Below are 20,580 nucleotides of genomic sequence, written 5' to 3'. Positions count from 1 at the left end.
AACCGGACATCTCGTCCCTGTGAAAAAACCGCAGCAAAGTTCTATTAGGCTCAGCATCTGGGGGGATCTCCACCTCTTCCAATAATGAATCATCAGAATTCCCCCCCCCCCCCCCCCCGAGGATTCTGACTCCCCATCTGAGTCTCCTGCAGGATCCCTGTCCTCACCTTCTTCTCCCTCCGTCTGCCTTCTTTTCTTCCTCCTGGAAGGAGACGAGGACTCTCTGGAACATTTTCAAGGTTCTAAGGAGGGAGAGACTTCTGAAGCAGGCAATCCCTAGCCTCTTCCCGGGGAGCTCCTTGCCCCGATAGAAGGCCTGCAGACCCTTAAAAAAATTCCACCCACGAAATAGCAGAAAGATCCATCTCCAGTGTAGGCAAAACTCTCTTGGAGCCCACTCCCGAGTGGATTGGCAGGAGAGAGGCGGAGAAGACTCCTCAGCCACTCTGGCAGGAGTTGCCACCACAACCTCTGCCTGTAAAGCAGTGGCCTCTGAGATCCCTGTAGAGACAATCTCCCCTGTAGAGACATCCCACTGGGCCTCCACACACTTGACACACAGAGGGACCTGCTGGGACTAAGAACTCTCATATGGCATGCTAAGCAAAGCTTCTTCCCTCGCTTCTCCCTCGATGCCATGTCACACTCTGTTCCTCTAAAAGCTGAGCAAATGTGATGCACCGTGTGCCTCAGCAGTTCCTGCCAATCAAAATGGCGCCTGCCGTGTGTGGCTTTACCGCTGAAACATTGCTGGTTTTAAAATGAACCCCACAGCCCTCCTGAATCACTCGGCGTGGCTACAAACACAGCTGTCTGCTGCCCTGCCTGCAAAAGATCATGCCAGCACCCACTCCCAGCACTGATCGATGCATGTGCTTTCTTTGAATAAACTTTCCACAGATAAAACCGGCAAGATAAAAAAAGAAAGGCAGGGAGAGAGCTGAGTGAAGAAAGCAGGACCAGACAGAGGCCTAAGCAGGAGGGCTGAGTCCAAGGCCTCCTTATCCTACCAGATCTCTTCTGCTGCCCAGGGAGGGCTAGGGCCACAACCTTCACCTCACTCCTATCCTTTTTTTAGTTTTTTGCTTGTCTCCTGATATTTGTTCTCAGACACTCATTTGAGGGAGGGAGCTACTGCTTTCACCACAGGAGATCAAACCGGCCTGTTCAATCCAGGCAGGCCCAGATCCACAAGCTCGGATACATGTCCACCACCTGCTGAAGACAGAGAAAAACAGGCTGGCTGGTGTCTGAGCAGAGCTGTATGAGGGAGACGTCAGCGAATCTTTGTTCTGTCTCCACCTGCTGGTGTGGCTGGACTTGCCTGGATGAAGAGGAGTGTCTTTTTTCCCCCCACTGCTTTTCTCCCATTTTTGTTTGTTATAATAAAAACTAATACATTTCCAAGAAAAATTAAACAAAAACTGAAAACAAAGGTGTCAGTGGTCTTCACCGAGATAAATTGTTCTTTAATGGCAGGGAAGGTTGAGACTGACTGTGTTGTCCTAGCCATATGATCACTTTACTCCACAAGTCCCTGAGTTCCTACCATTGGATAGTTTGTTCCATGCTGCTCAGTTTACAAATGCAAAACTGTATATGGAAGGAGCAGTGAAGCAGAGAATGCAGCTTCCTAGTTGTACAAAGATTTAAAGTCTCGTTTGTGAAGAGATTAGACTTCCTTGATGTTCAATGCTCATTATAAGGGAACAAGAGTGAATAAAAGTGCAATGGACATGAGAGAGGAAATAATTTTAAGCAAATGTGTGAGCCTTCTCCAGCCCATGTAGAATGGTATTTGCGATGCCACTCTGTGTTTTCCCACTTTTATTTAATTGAAATATTCATAGTAGGGCAACACAAGTGTTTCTGAGCATAAGCAGATGAAGAAGGGTGGAGACTGGCACTGCCGGGATGAGGAGGTGAATCGGGCACTTGCCCCAGGTGTAACGTCCAAGAGAGCATCATTGTGGTGGTCAGCCATTCTGACCATTCTGTGGTGGTTTGGAAGCACACTTACTTTGTGAACATGGCAGCATTTGGCAGCCAACTCCTGGTCACGGGTAGTTTGGGCTGCATGGTACCAATACCCCCATGCGGTTCTCACAATAATTGCCAAGAAATGTGGAAGTACCAGCTCCACATGATTGAAAGTACTTAGAGGAGCCTGCAGGAGCATCAGAGAGGGAGCAGTGGGGCTGGGAAGGGGTGAGAATAAGCAGTGGAGGCTGCGGGGGGGGGGGGGGGGGGGGTGTTGTGTGTGAATGCTTAAAAAGGAGGAGGCGGTGGCGAGAAATAGGAATGTGCATTTATTTTTTATGATTCATTTTGATTAGTATGCACTCATTTTTTTGAGTGTGCACTAAATCAAAATAGTACACACACACACACAAAAAAATGAGTGTGCCCTAAACAAACAAAATAAAAGTAATGAAACAAAAAAGAAAACTTTTTGGCTGCACATCCCTTGTGAGCATTGGGGAATGGAGATGGTGGTAGAGAATGAGCAATGGGACGGGAAAGAATAAGGGGTGAGAGTGACAGAAGAGCAGACCTGACATATAGGTAACACTTTCATCTTTTGATCCAAACTGGAAGGAGCAAGCAAGCCCCCCTAACATATTAAACATAATTTAAAAAACCTGATCTTTGGTATCATATTTATTTTATATGGCTTACAAATCTCATTACTGTTAGGGATGTGCACTCATTTTAAAAGATGCATTCATGTGAAAAGATGAAATTTTAATTAATTTTCCTTTCCATTTCAATTTATTAAAATGAAAGAAAAACAACTGAAATGTTCATTTTCTTTCATTTCATTTAAGAAAATTGTCATCAACAATGAAAATAAAGAACCCCTGCCTGGGGCTCCCCACTGATTTCCCCAAACCCTCTTACCATAATTTTCTTATTCTGTACGGGGCAGGGGTGAGACTCGGTCACTCTTGCCCACCGGACGTGTGCTGATAAATGTTGTTTTCTTCTGTACAAAATGGCAATAGTCAGGTCCAAATAAAAAAAAGAAATGCCTCTGCACATCATTAATTAATGTCAAATTTTAGTTCTTACTTGATGTGAAGTGGTAATAAGCTATCTTTACAATATGAAAATACAAGTCAGAAGATAATATTGTTTGGGTCAGGAGGACTAAGGGCCTGATTTTCAAAAGCACTTACATGCTTAAAACTGGATTTTGAATTTGTAAATAACTGCACTTTACCCATCTAAGTGGGCTTTTGAAATTTGCTACAATATATGCCATTGAATTCTCACGGCTTTACCCACGTTAAGTGCACTTAAGGCTGGTAAATGGATTTTGAAAATTGCTATGATAGTATGTTACATTTACATGTGTAACTCCTTTGAAAATTCACCTGTAAGCGTTTTTCTTCCACTGGGTACCAAGGAAAAAACAGCTTGAAAACCACTGCTCTGGGCTCTTCCCCAGGTGCAGTCACAGAAATGTCATCTGTGTGCGAGCCAGACACAGGCAGAAGTTCCCTGCCAAAATGAGAAGGAGCAGCACAGCTTGTGCCAGAGCCATCACTGAAGGGGGGAACCAGGATGATGCTACTGGGCAGGGGGCGAGGTGGAGAACAAGGGGGGATACTTGGCAGAGAGATGGGGGGACAAGATAGAGGGAGATGGATATTGATGGGCAGGAGAGGAGAAAGCTAAGAGAATACTTTGGGGCAATAGATAGGGGGGAAAAAAGGAGGAGATGCTCTACCGGAGTCATTCCTACAGGAGGGAGAACTGTGCTGGATCTGTCGATGATACATAATTATATTGCATATTTCAAAATTTTTATTTACATGCTTACACTATTTCAACCCCAACCTATATTTCATATTAAAATAGATAAAGCACTTATTTTATAAAAAAAAGGAAAACCTAAAACATCATATGGTAAGTCAGAAGATGGGATGAGGGGTAGTAATTCTGAACATCTGCCTTGGGTACAGAAAACCTGATTGCAGCACTGGTGACTGAAATGTGGGCAAGCAATTTTGGCTTCATGCCCTTAGTCTGAGCTGACATCACAGCAAGAACATGCTCAGTATGCTGCCTCCATCCAATTCCATGTTGATGATGGCAAGAGAGTGACTGCATATCCCAAAATGGATAATTGACATCACAAATAACACGTAAACAGGCTGAAGCTGTAAAGTGTGCTCGGCCGAGCGCACTGTTTAACATGCAGTTGGCTGTGTGTTTTCGACACACATCTATTACCCCTTATGCTGTAAGGGGTTTAGCGTGTTGAAAACGCACGGCCAAACCCCCTGGAAACTAATAGTGCCCATCACATGCAAATGCATGTTGATGAGGCTATTGATCACTCGGGATACCCAAGGGCAGGCATTAATTTATGAGCAACCTGAAAAATTGTACAGAAAATCAGAAAATACTGCTTTCCTGTACACCCTCCGACTTAATATCCTAGAGATATTAAGTCTGAGGAACCAAAAAGGTTAAAAAAAAAATTAAAACAAAAATATTTTTAAAAAATGTGCCGGCCGGTCCGGTTAGGAGAACAGACGCTCAATTTTTAACGGCATCTGTTTCCCTAACCAATGGCTGTCAGCGGGTTCGGAAAACCGACGCTCGTAAAATCGAGCGTCGGTTTCCTAAATCTGCTGACAGCAGCTCCTCTCCTCAGCCAAGGAGGCACTAAGGGGGTGTAATCGTCCCTAACACCTCCTTTTAGCGCGACCTCTCATTTAAATATAGGATCGCGCGCACAAGAGAGGGGGCTGGGGGCGCGTCGGGAGAGCGGGCGCTCAACACGGAGTACCCGTTCTCCCGCGTTTCTTACTGAATCGGCCTGAATGTAATCCAGAGAAGGAGGGCCAATCTGAAAATCTGTGGACAGGATGATAGGGGGGAAGGAGGGGATTCCTGACACTCGTGAGGCCTGTAAACTGTGAGGGATTTCTAATGTGGATTGTGATTTATTTTGCCAAAGTCAGTCACTTTCTATGTCCTGAATTTGGCTGACTGAAGCCCAATATCCTTGCAAAGATGTGATCTCCAAACAGAGGACATTTTTAGAAAGAGCAAATCATGGGAAATCTTGTATCCACAGACAGAAGGTAACTAAAAGTACATTTTGTAAAAAAAAAAAGTATAACATATTTAATTACCTAGACAAGTAATCGGTAAATTACTAAGTAACTCAAAGAGAGAATTAAATAACAAAACTAGTAATGCAGCAACTAATTCACAACATGTTTTATACCTTATAGAAAATATTTTTTGTATTATTATGACTACTATATTTGGCTGGGCAGTTTCATCCTGCTCGTTTGGGTTCTCTGCTCAGTCAAAAAAAAGATTCTACTAGGCTAAGCAGCCATGAACCTTCATTTCCAACAAGTTAGGGTTTGTTCCCCTTTTTGTATAACTCCCAGCAGTCCTTGGCCAGGGCCACAGATCCCCATTCCCTCTGGAACCTTGATTCCGAACAGTCAGCGTCACTGGTGAGAGAGAGCTGAAATGTCCTTCCTGCCCCCCACCCCCACTCCTACTGTGAACATCGCCCCGGCAGTAATCCAGCAGCGCAGCCGCTGAACAAAATGGTGTCTTAGGCAAGGGCTGGATTCAGTATCTCCCTTCCTTTTTGCCCTCACAGACCTGCAGACCGATTCAAAAAAAAAGTGCTGTGGGCCCCTCTTCCTGCAGCTTGGCACCCGGGGCGGTTTAACTCTTCTTACCCTTCCTCTGTGATGGCTCTGAGCCTGAGAAGCCAAAGGCAGGGCCAGGAATGGAACCTGGATCTGCACAACCACTGACACCGAAACAGCCCAGATCTTAGGGAAATTCTAAGGTCGCTCTTAACCAAGGAGCATGCTGCTTTTTATTTTCTTTACAGTGTGCGCTGTGGCGTACTCACAGAGTCACAGAGAAAAAAACCCAGAAAGGAATTTTAAAAGAAAATCTAGGCTATCCCCTGACTCCTTCCAAATAGGACCCAATATAGCTATATCATCTCAGAGAGAGGTGTGCCTGGCCTGTTCTTAAAATCCTCCATGTCCAGAGATTTCACCACCTACAAGTAACATGTTCCAGTGCTCTACTACTTTCATGCCACCTGTCTGGCTACAATTTAATGTTAGCATTTTAGAAATGGCCTCAGAACCAGAGTACTAAAGAAGTTATGGATAGGGCTCTGTTTTTACAGACTGTACCATCATAAAAGAAACCCTCAAAAGTGTTTGTAAATATATGCCATAATATATTTATATAAATATATATATATATATATATATGCGGTACTTAATATATATATATATGCGGTACTTTTTAAAAAACGTTACTTTTACGATTTCTATTTACTTACAATTTTCCATTGCCTAGTAATAAGCACGTATGGTCAGTAAAGACATCCTGAAGATCCTGGAACATAGCGTGGCTTTTACTGTAGCTACGTGTGCCAGAATCCTCCTTATACTCCTCAACAAACCTGCAAAGAACTGCTTCCTCTAACCTGCCCCGAATGCTTTCCTATGCGCTCTGACAGAGTGAAGGAAAAAAAAAAAAAGTTTCCTTTTTACCCCCATCATCTTGCTCACACCTTCTGCTTCTATTGTTATTTATTTTTTAGATCTAGGCAGCAGGTGAGCCGCATTCTTGATGTTCCCTTTCATCCTCTTTCTTTTTTTCTTGACTGGACATTTTTTTAAGGAGGGGGGCTGAGGATCACACAGATTTGGGGCTCCTCCCATTTTCGGTGACCTGAGATGGATGGCTATTGGCCAGTATTTCTTTGGCACGTTCGCTGTGTGACCACAGGGTTGGGAGAAAGCTGCTTCTTGGGGCTTCTTATCTTGGAGAGTTTGCACATAGGTGGATGGCTGCCTGATATGGTCAGGTCTCTTATGAGGAAGAGCGAGAGAAGAGGAACAAAAACAGTAGGGAGGGCCTATCAGATGCAAGCCAGAGAATGGCACATACTTCATAGGCAGCCATACCATCTGATCCCTACCTGTGCACCTGCCTTGCTTCTGCAGCTGGAACTCCATTTTATTGAAGTTGGAGAATTTTAAACTAAGTTGGCTTAGATCTTGAAGCCTAACAGTGGACTTTGGGGCAAGAGGCTTCTCTGTATGACTGACTTGTGAGATTTTAGAAGCAGATATGCGCTGTGTGATTGGCATCAGCTCTTCTCTCCTGAAGGTAGCCGTGTTGCCTAGCAGTGGTTTTTCATGTTTCCAGTCCGCTCCAAATTTGCCAGGATTGTTTAGTTTCTCAATGCATTTGTCCATGCTCCTAGGCTCCCAGTCCACTTTCGCTTTGTTCTCTTTTCCAGTGGCTACCTTGCCACTTGAGTCTCCTTGATTCCTCCAGTTTTCCGAGATGCTGGCTGTGACGGACCAGGTGAGCCCTGGTGTAGCAGCAAATGCACACTTGCAGGCTTCTGGCAGCTTACTGCCAGAGGTTGTGTTCACTGTCATGGCTTTAGGTTGCTGTGGCATGGAACTGCATTTCTGGCTGCAGATATCAGTGGCAAAAGTGACCTCATTTCTTGGCTTTAGGGTTCTTGGTTTTTTGACTGTGCATCCTTCCACCATAAGACTTATTCCTAAGTACTGGGGGACTTCTACAGCTGGCTAAAAGAAGAAACATAAATTTGTGGTTTTAGAAAATTTGTAAAATAAATTTAGATTTTTTGTAATCAGTAAATGGGATTGATATAAGGGTTGTGGAAATTTATTGGACAAGTTTTGTAATATAAATTTGCATATAACAGTTTTGTGTTATGACGAATGAATATGAGCATTTAAATGAATGATGAATTTTGGGGTAAGATATCTTATATGAATCAGTGTTCTAAATCCTCTTATAATTTACATTAAAAAGCTTATAGGGGATAGGTTTTTTTAATTCATATATGCCAAGCTGTTCAAGACATCTGTGTTAAACTTAATAGACCCCATTTTTGCTAATGTCAAAAATTCCACCTTGTAAAGATGGATCGGATGTTCTCATATATTCTGTAACAATACCACACAGCCTAACCTAACACTGATATTTTGTAATATTATGTTGATATATGTTAAAGCATTGAATGATGTGTTTGTATTAGTTGAATAATATGTGGTTATAAAAGCTTGTACTGTAGACCCCTGAAGCTGTTTTTACAATGAAACAAAAGGCCCTTGGGACCAGTCTAGTGTTTCGGGACTCCTTAAGACACTGATGTAGTGTGTTTCTTATTATGTAATCTGAATGTGTGTTGTAACTGTAAATCACCAATACAATTTGTCTGTGTTTTTCATGCATTTTGAGGGTGGGATTACTTGTATGTTTTTAACAACAAAACCTTGTATAGGAAATTAAATGTTTTTTAATTACATTTACTGTACATGTTGGTCAGATACATTGTGTGTGTGTGTATAATTATGGGAAATTAGACCTGGTTTATATGCATTAGTAGTACCATGATTTTTTAATAAACGAAACAGGACTTTAGCCTTTGAGTACCTTTCCTATCATGATGGTATCAAGTGATACACTGGAGTTTTTCATCTTATTCAGTATAAACATAATTTTCAATTGACAATGTCATTTCAGGTACTTGCAACTTCATCTCCTCTGTTCCATGGGAAACACTCCTCAGTGCCCTAGTTTCTAGTCACAGAGTAACTCTTACATACAATTTTAATAACCCTAGTACTTTTTTCTATAATTTTTCAGTTTGCATTATCTGCAATTGTATGATCCTAAATTATCCATTACAGAAAAGAAATAAAATTACCAATAGTTAAAGCCTAGATTTATCAAAATGCTCTAAATATCATGTGAGAGAGAGAGAGAGAAACTAGCCATGATACCTTCATGTTAGATAGGTATTTATATCTCTATGGGAGGCCCACCTAGTAACTCGAGGTGAGGTTTAGGTATTAGTATAAGGGTTAGGGGCCACTTTGAGATTCAAAGTGAGACGTACGAACAGTGCTCTCTTGTGAAGATTTGATGACCTTTGGAGTGAGGAAACTCACCCAAAGATAAGATTTGTGCAATGTTCTCTCAACCTAGCTTGATGGACTCTCTACCTGAGTAATATCAAGCTAGGTTGAAAGAACATTGCACAAATCTCCTCACTCCGAAGGTCATCAAATCTTCACAAGAGAGCACTGTTCTGTTCGTACGTCTCACTTTGAATGTCAAAGTGGCCCCTAACCCCTACACTAATACCTAAACCTCACATCGAGTTACTAGGTGGGCCTCCCATAGAGATATAAATACCTATCTAGCGGGAGGGTATTAGGGCTAGGCTCGCTCTATCACATGGCTCTCCCCTTTGCATGTGAAAATGCCATATAGCACTTTGATAAATGACTCCAAAAGTGAGCATTTAGCATGTGGTATGGTAGTTTTAAGTACTTTGCATGTCTCACCTGTTTGCAAATGAGTTCAAAGGCCCCAATAATACAGTTACGATCATGTTTGCGATCTATCACCACCCGGAGTGTGTCCTCCTGCACACTGTGGCAGAGTTTGCTTGTCACCGCTGTGGATGGAGACATGGTAGGACTGGCATTAATTTCAATGAGCCAGGGTTGGAAATCCTCTCCAAACATAAAGTCTGCCCCATACAGCTCAAAACTGTTCTTTCGAAACTCCACCACATCCTGCGCAGTCTGCATAGCATGGACCACCGCTGCCTTCATCCCGGGAAGAATGACCTCTGGCCAGACATCTTTGGGTCCCACCTGCTCCAGGTACTCTTCGAATTGCTCACTCGACCACATGTTGTCAGCGGGGACTAGAGGATGTCGACGCAGTGAGTTCACGTAATGTTTCTGGATGGAGTTGTTGCATAGATGGATAGAGCTAATCAAGAAAGACAACAGCAAGTCAGGTTTCAGAGACAGGGCAGTCATATGGAGAGAGGCTGTAAGTTTACTGGTTTGGGCGTGGTTAGCAAAGAACAGATAACTTATCATTTGCAGGGCCAGAGAAGCACATAAGTTTATCACCGACACAGCAGCAAAGCTGACACAAAGTTAGAGGCTAACTTCTCCCTCACAGAGAAATAAGGAGACAGGTAGACATAATTAACAATAGCTGCCCCTGACCATTCAGCAAAGTAAACAGATAGTTATGTGGCAGGAAGCATTCATTTTACCACTCCCTCATAATAAGAGACTCAGTAAACAGACACAGGCTAGAAAAGAATAAGGAACAGAAGGACTGAGAAACATGGTGTGACCCTGAATTCTTCTAAGGAAAGTATTGCATTGCATTACAATTATTATTCCTGCTATATAAATAAATGTGCCACGCACATTTTCAAACGAGCCCAGCCACGCGCGTAACTGCCGATACGCACACAAGTGCCAGGCCCTTAAAAGGGATGGGCCGGAGGCCGGCCAGGACAGTGGCCATTAGCTGCTGTTCCAGGGAAGCACATGCCGGCCGACTGCCGGCCTGTGCAAATTACTTCTGCTCCAGGGGAAGGGTTTAGGGGGGTGGGGAGGAGAGGAGAGAAGAGGGAAAGAGTTTAGGTAGTGGGATAGGGAAGTTCCCTCCCAATCCGCTCCTTAATTGGAGCAGCCTGGGAGGGAATGGGAGAAGGCCCGTTTGTGTCGCTGCGTGCAACTTTCTAAAATCCCCCCCCCCCCCTGTGCACGACGCCCGCACATAAGAACATAAGAAATTGCCATGCTGGGTCAGACCAAGGGTCCATCAAGCCCAGCATCCTGTTTCCAACAGAAGCCAAACCAGGCCACAAGAACCTGTCAATTACCCAAACACTAAGAAGATCCCATGCTACTGATGCAATCAATAGCAGTGGCTATTCCCTAAGTAAACTTGATTAATAGCAGTTAATGGACTTCTCCTCCAAGAACTTATCCAAACCTTTTTTGAACCCAGCTACACTAACTGCACTAAACACATCCTCTGGCAACAAATTCCAGAGCTTTATTGTGCGTTGAGTGAAAAAGAATTTTCTCCGATTAGTCTTAAATGTGCTACTTGCTAACTTCATGGAATGCCCCCTAGTCCTTCTATTTTTGGAAAGTCCTTCTATTAATTGGAGTAAAGCACTTGCGTAACTCCTTTGAATAATAGAAGGACTAGGGGTATAAGAGGTGAATTTTCAAAAGGATTTACACATGTAAATGCAACTATTAGAGATGTGAATCGTGTCCTCGATCATCTTAACGATCGATTTCGGCTGGGAGGGGGAGGGAATCGTATCGTCGTCGTTTGGGTGTTTAGATTATCGTGAAAAATTGTTAAAATCGTGAACACACACTAAAACCCCCTAAAACCCACCCCCGACCCTTTAAATTAAATCCCCCACCCCAAATGTCTTAAATTACCTGGGGGTCCAGCGGCACACTAAAACCCACCCCGACCCTTTAAATTAAATCCCCCACCCCAAATGCCTTAAATTACCTGGGGGTCCGTAGCGGCGATCCGTAGCTTAAATTACCCCCGGGTCCTTAGCTAAATCGGGGAAAGGGGGAGAGCAGGAAATCCGGCACAGTAAATCGTGGTGTCTTCAGCCGGCGCCATTTTGCAAAATGGCCGCCGCAAAATGGCGGCGGCCATAGACCAATACGATTCGACACAGGAGGTCGTTCTGGACCCCCACTGGACTTTTGGCAAGTCTTGTGGGGGTCAGGAGGCCCCCCCAAGCTGGCCAAAAGTTCCTGGGGGTCCAGCGGGGGCCCCTGGAGCGATCTCCTGCCGCGAATCGTTTCCGTACGGAAAATGGCGCCGGCAGGAGATCGACTGCAGGAGGTCGTTCAGCGGCGGTCTGGAACCCTCGCTGAACGACCTCCTGCAGTCGATCTCCTGCCGGCGCCATTTTCCGTACGGAAACGATTCGCGGCAGGAGATCGCTCCAGGGGCCCCCGCTGGACCCCCAGGAACTTTTGGCCAGCTTGGGGGGGGCCTCCTGACCCCCACAAGACTTGCCAAAAGTCCAGCGGGGGTCCGGAACGACCTCCTGCGTCGAATCGTATTGGTCTATGGCCGCCGCCATTTTGCGGTGGCCATTTTGCAAAATGGCGCCGGCTGAAGACACCACGATTTACTGTGCCGGATTTCCTGCTCTCCCCCTTCCCCGATTTAGCTACGGACCCGGGGGTAATTTAAGCTACGGACCGCCGCTACGGACCCCTAGGTAATTTAAGGCATTTGGGTGGGGGATTTAATTTAAAGGGTCGGGGTGGGTTTTAGGGGGTTTTAGTGTGCCGGGGGTGGGTTTTAGGGTGTTTTAGTGTGCCGCTGGACCCCCAGGTAATTTAAGGCATTTGGGGGGGGGGTTCGGGAGGGTGGGGGATTTAATTTAAAGGGTCGGGGGTGGGTTTTAGGGGGTTTTAGTGTGCCGGTTTTCCTGCCCTCCCCCTTCCCCCGATTTACGATTTTTTGACGATAAATCGGGGGAATTGGTATTGTATCGTGGCCCTAACGATTTTTGACGATTTAAAATATATCGGACGATATTTTAAATTGTCAAAAAACGATTCACATCCCTAGCAACTATCATAGCAATTTTCAAACATCACCTATGTGTGTAAAGTGCACTTACACGAGCAAATCATATGGACAATTCAATGGCATATATCGTACAAATTCTCAAAAGCTGTGCAAAGGTCTAACAGATAAGGCCCTCCACAAACGGTAAGGGCATGTGCACGTGGCCCACAGATTTTATAACATGCGCGTGCCGGCATGCGCATGTTATAAAATCCATGCGTCCATGTGCGAGTGCCGGGCACCATGCGCCCATGGACGCGTACACGCACCTTTTAAAATCTACCCCTTTGTGTTTCCTCACCACACCCACGTGCAGCATGTAGCAGGACAAAACTGGCGTAGTTGGTAGGATGCCAGAGATTTATATGAGCTCGGTTATTGTGATTTCAGTGCTTTACTATCTCTGAGCAGTGTAACTCTTTGTCAGTATGTAATATGTGGTGTAGGAAGAAGGGATAAGTGGAGCAGATTCCTAAGGCCTCAGGTATACTACAGCCCCTGGGAGGTAGTGGCACAAGCTTGAACAGGGACAGGAGAGAGGGCCTCCATTCCCACCGACTCCCAAAGCCATAAAGAACATCTGGTTAGGAAAGAAAGGAGCAGCTGGATGCTACTTACTGCGCTGCGTAAGTTATGGGAAAATAAGGAGGAATATTAAACAGAATATAAGTCTCTCCAGTGTAAGGTATCTGATAAAGGCAGCTGCAAATACATCAAGCACAGCTGCAGCTCATCATGCATAAAGCGAGCTACTATCGGGGGGGTGGCAGAGAAAATAGCCATTAGAGTGGTACAAAATAACTATAAAAAGTACCAGTGGTCAGTTGACACGCACAAGGTGCACGTCATGATTGCTACTGCTCTGACTGAGTGGCACCCTGGTAAGTGGTACGGTGACATATTTGAAACCTCAGGAGATGAGGAAAAAGCTGATGAAGACAGGTATGCCCTGTTTAAGCAAACAGAACAGAGTCAGAGCTTACCTGTGGCCAGCCATATGAGGCCACAAGCCTGTCCGCTTGTAAAAAATGAAATAATGGTGTGGTGGGCACCGACGGTCCCAGAGGCTTGCGCAAGATTTCTCACACCAAGAAATACTGGAATTAGCTGACAAGTTTCAGTGTTACGCCTGTCGGTCACAGACGGCTGCGATCTCTCATGCTCACCTCTTTTTTTCCCCGTTCCATGAATTCTGGGAAGAATGGTGGTCTCTGCCAAAGCCCGCAGACCTCTCCGGTGTTCCCGGGACAGTGCGGGCGCTGCCGACCGCCATCTTGGGCCTGGAATTTCCTAGGCGCGCGCAAGGGCCTCCTTTGAAGACGTCATGGCGGGAACCTCGGGGGCGTCCCCTCCCAATGACGGCAACCCACTTGTGCATTTAATCCGACCGGCCCTTGCCTTCTTTGAGTTAACAAGGAGTTCCGGCTTGCTGAATTCTCCTCTTCTAAGAACTTCCTGTTCCTGACTTGGTCTTGGCATCCAAACGCTCTGAGTACCCGCTCCTCAGGGGCTCTCTTGCACTCCCGGCTATCCGCTCCTCGGAGGGCCTACCTGCCTGACTGCTTCTAGACCTGCTTCTCAAGTCTCTATCTCTCTCCAGGAACCATCTACTGTGAGTACCTTTACTGACTTCTACTATACAGACTGTATTGTGGATTCCACACAGTGTACCCCGAACCCTGGGCCACTACCGCCTTCCTTCAGTAGAAGCCATTCAGCTTTCCTGCACTACAGAATATCTACACACCAACTACGGGAGCCACTTCCGGGTTCCGGCATCTCTACCAGTTCTTCAACATCTACTGTACAGACATTCTTGGCATACCCCGCTCCGTGGGCCACTACCAGATCTGTATTCCAGAGGTGCCTACACTCATCAGAAGGGATTCTCGGTGTACCCCACTCCGCGGGCCACTACCGGATCTTCTCATCTGTGGCCTCACCCTGGGCATTTCCCATTGCTCAGGACTATACTACTACATCTGCAATTACTACATTACTAAATTACTGCATTCCTGTTTTCTGCATTCATAATAAAGTCTCTACTTCTAGCTGTGTCCCACGCCACTGAGACTGCGCCTGCTGACGGTGAGGCTCACAGGGCTCCTCCCTGTGGGCGGAGTCACCTCTCATCTCGGCCCAGGGTTCACATTCCTACATAAACATAATATTCAGCAAAGACGTACTGAAAGTCTACTCACATGGCTAGTACGGTTGTTAAAAAAGAGGGCTGAATACATCTATATCTATACTGCAGATGTAAAATGGATGGTCATCTTCTGAAGAGACTCCAAGATCTTATATGAATTGCAAAGATGCCCAGGGAGGACTCAGGACTTACTGACATTGGTAGTTACATGTTTAAGGAATAAGTATACGGCTGAGTCTGAGTTAGAGGATGAGTCAAAGGCCTGGAAAAGCATAAGGGAAGCTATATGAATTGTGCAGGAACGGGCTATAAAGTCTGCAATGTATCAGGATGGTTATAAAATCATCAGTTCTTTTACCCATGCCATGTGCAACTCGTTAATCCTGATCACATGGCACATAGGCTTGAACAATTAAAGCAGATAAATGTTAGAGATGAAGAGTTCTCTTGCTCCTCACAGAGAAGATCACCCTGGAAGTTTAGGGGAATGATCCAAAACGTAATATGGGGTGCACTCCAGAGAGCAAGAGTACCTCCCAAGAACATGGATCAGAAAGACACTGAGGTTTTTTATGGGCTAGAGAGGAGGCAAGCCAGGTCAGTAGAATAGCTGGACCCTGCGTCGCACTCCGCTAAATCATTTCTGTGGTCAGACTCAGAGCCCTTTTGAGAATCAAGTACCCCACCCTCAGAATCTGGGTGGAAACTGACAACTCTCCTGAGTTGATGATTAAGCCAAAACCCTTTGCAAATATCCAAAACTGATAAGAGACTACATGTCCCATTGAAAATGTTCTGAGTGAGGGAACTTTAGCTTTAGTAGACACAGGGGCACAGGCTACTTTAATTCATGAGGATTCAGTTTTAATTAATGGTGGGAGGTCAACCCTTTCTGTATCTGTGAAACTGAAGATGCAAACTGCAGACTGCACACTCAGAGAATATCAGTTACTAATTACTGAAAGCAGAGAATATGCATTTATATGAAAGGGCAGACAATATACCTTTACTGGGTATATTGCAAAGTCCCACCCTGTGTCATGGGGTAATCATATAGGACCTGGGAAAGATCAATATACCATCTCAGAGCCAAATCATACATTACATTGATGGGTACATCATGGGTACAAACTGTAGGATGTGGCAGATTATTTATCAGAGGTAGTGGAGTCCTCTAAGGCCAGGGGATGGGCTATTAATCCAAAGACCAGGGTCCAGCTTAACAGATAGCATTTGAGGAAGTGAAAAGAGCAGTACAAACAGCCTTGGCCTTGAGTTCAATGAGAGATGGGCCTTGGAGGTGCAAGTCTCAGCTACTGCTGAGGACTCTAATTGGAGACTTTGGCAAGTGCAGGAGAGCAAACGTAAGTCTCTAGGTTTCTGGTCCCAGAAATTGCCTGCAGCTGTAGAGCAATATAACCCCTTTGAATAACAATTACTGACATTTATTGAGCACTAGTGAATAAAGTACAGCTGACCACAGGACATCCCATATTAATACACCCTGAGATCTCCATCATGCAACGGGTACATAGCACTCCAAAGTGCCATGCTCAGCAAAGCAGCAGCATCAGGTAGAATTGGTATAATCATACTCATGTCCCTGACTTTGTGGTCAGGTAATTTAATTTTTATTTTAAGTTAGCCATAATATAGATTGCTTATTTGCTGACATTTATTCTTCTGCATTATCTGTGTTTTGATTGATTTGAAATCTCTCTATATTTTTTACCAAGCTACACAGACATTTTAGAATCCCTGCTAGTCTATTTAAGTAACTGTATGTCCAATCCCTGGACCTTGCCTCAGTCACAAAGTTGGGGCAAGGTAAGGTCTGTGCCATTTTGGAAAATGGCGCCGACTGGGCCAGGTGCAAAAGTGCAGTCCAGCCCCAACATGGGACCCTTTACAAATTTTAAAGGTGCAAGAGTGTGTGGGAGGGATGACAGGGTTGGGGTCCTGAACCACCCTTTTTTTTATTTTTCACCTTTGGGGGAGTGGGGGTGAGGGGGCCAGGATCCTATTGTTCATTGTTGGACTTGGGATGAGTGGGGCCGGGACCCTATTTGTAGTTTTCACATTTGGGGGAGTGGGGAGTGGAGGGTGTCAGGGGCCTGGGACCCTATTTTTTTTTATTGTTAGGCTTGTGTGTGTGTGTGTGGGGGGGGGGGGGGGGGGGCACTAGGATATGTCAGGAGGCCCACCTTGATATTTCTTTGACATTTGGGGAGAAAGGGGGAGAGGGAAGGGGTGGTGCCATCACTGCGCTGCAACATTTGAACTATTTTTAACTTTGGAAGAGTCGGGACCACCTTGAGTGGCAGCCCAGGTTGAGCCGAGGGTCAACACTGACCCCCGCTCAAACTCTCTATGTGGCTGTGATTTCATTTGGGGGGGGGGCGCAGATGCCCTTTAAGGTGATGGCGGTCCCTTGAGGTCGGGGCCGCTATTGCTTTAAAGGTCCGATAGGCACATTCTTATGCCCTGAAGTGTTTGGCCGTGAGACACAAGAACATGCCATAGAACCGTGATGTTTTTTCAGGAGAGGGGCTCCAATAACACGGTGAAACCTCCCGCAATAGTGGGACCATTCCCGCAAAAAGAAATCTTGGCTTAGTGCTGCTAAGCCTGTGTTTGTTATATAAAAAAAGGCTGTTATCTCTAAGTGTTGTTCGTAATACCTTTTTTTGTACTGGATAATGAAGAAACTCCAGCAATAGAAAATGAAGTGATATCTGAAAGGGATGTAATCAACCAGTGTACCCAGAAATTCTTAAACATTATCAAAGGTCATAAATAGAAGCTTCTTCTGCTGGGAAACTCGGTCATCAGAGGAACCAATTAGGGAAATCATTTTGATGGGGATACAACAGTTAAATTCCTTCCAGGATCCTCAACCAGTAGAAATACCAATTAGATAGTTAATGCAATTATAGAAGACAGTAGACTCCAATATCATTGTTATCATGCATCTGGGGACCAATAATCTTGCTAGAAATGGTATCCTTGCACTACAGAAAGATTTCCAAAATCTAGGAAAGAAGATTAGACACATGGTAAAGACCATTGCCTTTAGTTTATTTATTTATTTATTTAGAGTCTCTTCTATACCGATAGCCGTTTGCACATCATATCGGTTTACATAAAAACAAATAACTTTTGGGCGTGGCCCTTACAAGTAACAATTGAATGGCAAGTAACAAAACAGAAATATAAGGGGGATAAGTGTGTTAAGATATAAAAGTTTTATGACCCGGAGCTAAATATTGGGGTATCATAGGCATTTACAGTAACAGGAACTATAAATAATGCTGAGGAGCATAGCAATGAATATGACAACTATAATACAATACAATGTACCAGGAGACAGCGTTCTTAAGGTATTCTTAATCAGTTTCCAAGGGAGGGGTAAAAGCCAGGGATGGGGGGAAAACTTAAGAGGTGGTAGTATGTAGGGGTCGAGGAACACACCGAAGGGAGAGCAAAGATAAGAGGAAAGGGAGAGCTGTAGCGTCGCTAAGGATTCATAAGGGGGTAGTGCAGACCAGGGGGGTGATGCATAAGCGACTAAAAGAGGGGGGGGGGGGGTAGGGAGGATAAAGGGTAGAATTGAAGTCAGTTGATGGGGGGAGGGTAAGAAGTATAACAGGTCAGCTACTTGGGTGCCTGTTAGGTATTTTTTGTGGGGGGGGAGGGGAAAGGGGGTAGGCTTGACGGAACAACCAAGTTTTCAGTTTTTTTTTTTTAATTTAGGAGTAGAGGTCTCAGTGCGTAGATCAGGGAATTCCATAGGGTGGGGCCAGCAAGGGAAAATGCTCTGCTCATAGTAGAGGAGAGTTTGATAGATTTGATTGACGGTGTGCGGAGGGTTCCTTGGAGGGCTGGGCAAGTGGGTCTAGTGGAAGTGCGGGGGAGGAGAGGGGGGTTGATCCAGTTGAGGTTTGAATTTAACAGACTTTTATGGATGAGGGAGAGTGCTTTGTAAAGTATTCGTGATGGTATTGGGAGCCAATGGAATTCGATAAGCGTGGAAGTAATGTGGTCCCTTTTTTTTAGAGTTTGCAAGAATACGTGCAGCGGCGTTTTGTAATAGTTGTAACGGTTTGGTGTGCGTCCAAGGAGGAGGGCGTTACAGTAGTCTATTTTAGAAAAGATAATAGACTGAAGAACTGTACGAAAATCAGAAAAGTGTAGCAACGGTCTGAGTTTTTTTTATCATTTGTAGCTTAAAATAGCAGTCCCTTATGATAGAGTTAATAAAGGGTTTGAAAGTGAGATGGTTATCAATGAGGACACCTAGGTTGCGAGTGTGTGAGGAGAAAGATGTAGATGCATGTGAGAGGGGGATAGCTGGAAGAGGCTGTTTGTTAGAGATGATTAAGAGTTCAGTTTTGTTAGGATTGAGAGCCAGGTGCATGTCTGTGAGGAGTTGGTTAATGGAGGAAAGGCAAGATTCCCAGTTTTGTAGGGCAGTTTGGAGGGAGTCAGAAAATGGGAAGAGAATTTGCACATCGTCTGCATAAATGAAGTGCTTGATGTGAAGATTGGTGAGAAGGGTGGTAAGGGGAAGCATGTAAATATTAAAGAGGGTAGAGGAGAGAGAGGAGCCCTGGGGAACACCCTGAGGAAGACTGATAGGTTCAGATTCAGTGTTATCAACTAGGACAGTGAAAAAGCAATTTTGCAGATAGGATTGTATCCAAGAGAGTGTGTTTCCAGAAATCCCAATACTTCTGAGGATGTTGAGGAGGATAGAGTGATTGACAGTGTCAAACGCAGCGGAAATGTCTAGCATAGCAATCAGATAAGAGGAGCCCAAGTCGGTTCCTTTGATAAGTGTGTCAGTAAGAGAGAGTAGTAGGGTTTCAGTACTTAGATGCTTCCTGAAACCATATTGAGTTGAGGGAAGAATGTTGTGTTGTTCGAGGTGAAGGGAAAGGCAAGAGTTGACTAGTTTTTCAAGAATTTTAGCTAGGAGGGGTAGGTTGGAAACAGGTCTGTAATTAGACAAGGTGGCAGGATCAAGATTAGGTTTTTTGAGTAAAGGTTTCACTACTGCTTGTTTGAGAAAATTAGGGACTGTGCCTTGCTCCAAAGAGCAGTTGAAGATGTTGGAAAGAGGTTTGGCGATTACTTTGGGAATAGATAGTAAAGGTTTAGAGGGGATAGTTTCAGAGGAATGTGAGGAAGGTTTCATCTTTTTTAGGATGTTCTCTATTTCAAGGGAGGAAGATGAGTCAAAAAAGGAAAGAATAGCTGAAGAGCTGAGGATAGGAAGAATAACATTGTTGCTGTTATGAGAGAAGTGTGCCGTGAGGGAGGCAACTTTATCTCTAAAGAAATGCGCTAACTCGTTGCTTCGATTCTTGGAGGTGGTAGCTAGTGGTTGTGTGTGGGAGGGGGTGGTAAGGTCAGCAACCATAGAGAAAAGAGCCATGAACATAACCTTGGGGTTATGTTCATGGAAAAGTTCATGGAAAAGGGAAGGAAAGGCTCTGCCATATAGACAACTTCAATTTCAGGCTCAAAACATAGTGCAGACCATCCTTACTGTATAACCTTTTACTGCTCTATAAATGGTCCTAGCCTCTATGGAGCAGTAAAAGGTTATACAGTAAGGATAGTCAACATTTGTTCATGGCAGGAAGAAGGATGCTAAGCGAGAAATTCAGAGCATATATTATCAGGTATTTAAACTAGAAGGCGGTGTGGCAGGAGGTGGCCAATGAAATTGACATGACATCCCCAAGCAATAGAGGAAGTGGGAGGAGAAAAACAACAAAATCAATCAGCTAAAAAAAAAATCAGAAAAGGTGGCTAGGAAGAGCAGCAAACCAAGGGAGAAAAGTTGGAAAGCTATGACCACAAATGCTCGTAGTCATGGGCATTAAAATCCCAGGCCTGCAGGCCTTAATGGTGGAAGCGGA

General features: G+C 44.7%; 1 protein-coding gene across 6 annotated transcripts in view; it reads right to left on the bottom strand.

Annotated features, from left to right (window-relative positions):
* TTLL3 (tubulin tyrosine ligase like 3) overlaps positions 1–20,580 on the bottom strand; it is a 179,989-nt gene that overhangs the window by 26,935 nt on the left and 132,474 nt on the right. For 5 of the 6 annotated variants that reach the window (XM_029601147.1, XM_029601149.1, XM_029601151.1 and 2 more), the window contains 2 exons: positions 9,408–9,843; positions 6,288–7,616 (listed from right to left, as the gene is read on the bottom strand). In XM_029601147.1, coding sequence (XP_029457007.1) covers positions 6,600–7,616; positions 9,408–9,843 — 1,453 coding nt within the window. In that variant the 3' untranslated portion in view covers positions 6,288–6,599. Of the gene's footprint in view, positions 1–6,287; positions 7,617–9,407; positions 9,844–20,580 lie in introns of those variants that run through there. The other variant, XM_029601150.1, reaches the window with a different exon arrangement.

This window comes from Rhinatrema bivittatum, chromosome 4 (assembly GCF_901001135.1).
Source record: "Rhinatrema bivittatum chromosome 4, aRhiBiv1.1, whole genome shotgun sequence".
NCBI lineage: Eukaryota > Metazoa > Chordata > Amphibia > Gymnophiona > Rhinatrematidae > Rhinatrema > Rhinatrema bivittatum.
Note: the sequence above shows the minus strand (reverse complement) of the source record. Positions and strands in the feature narration are given on the sequence as shown.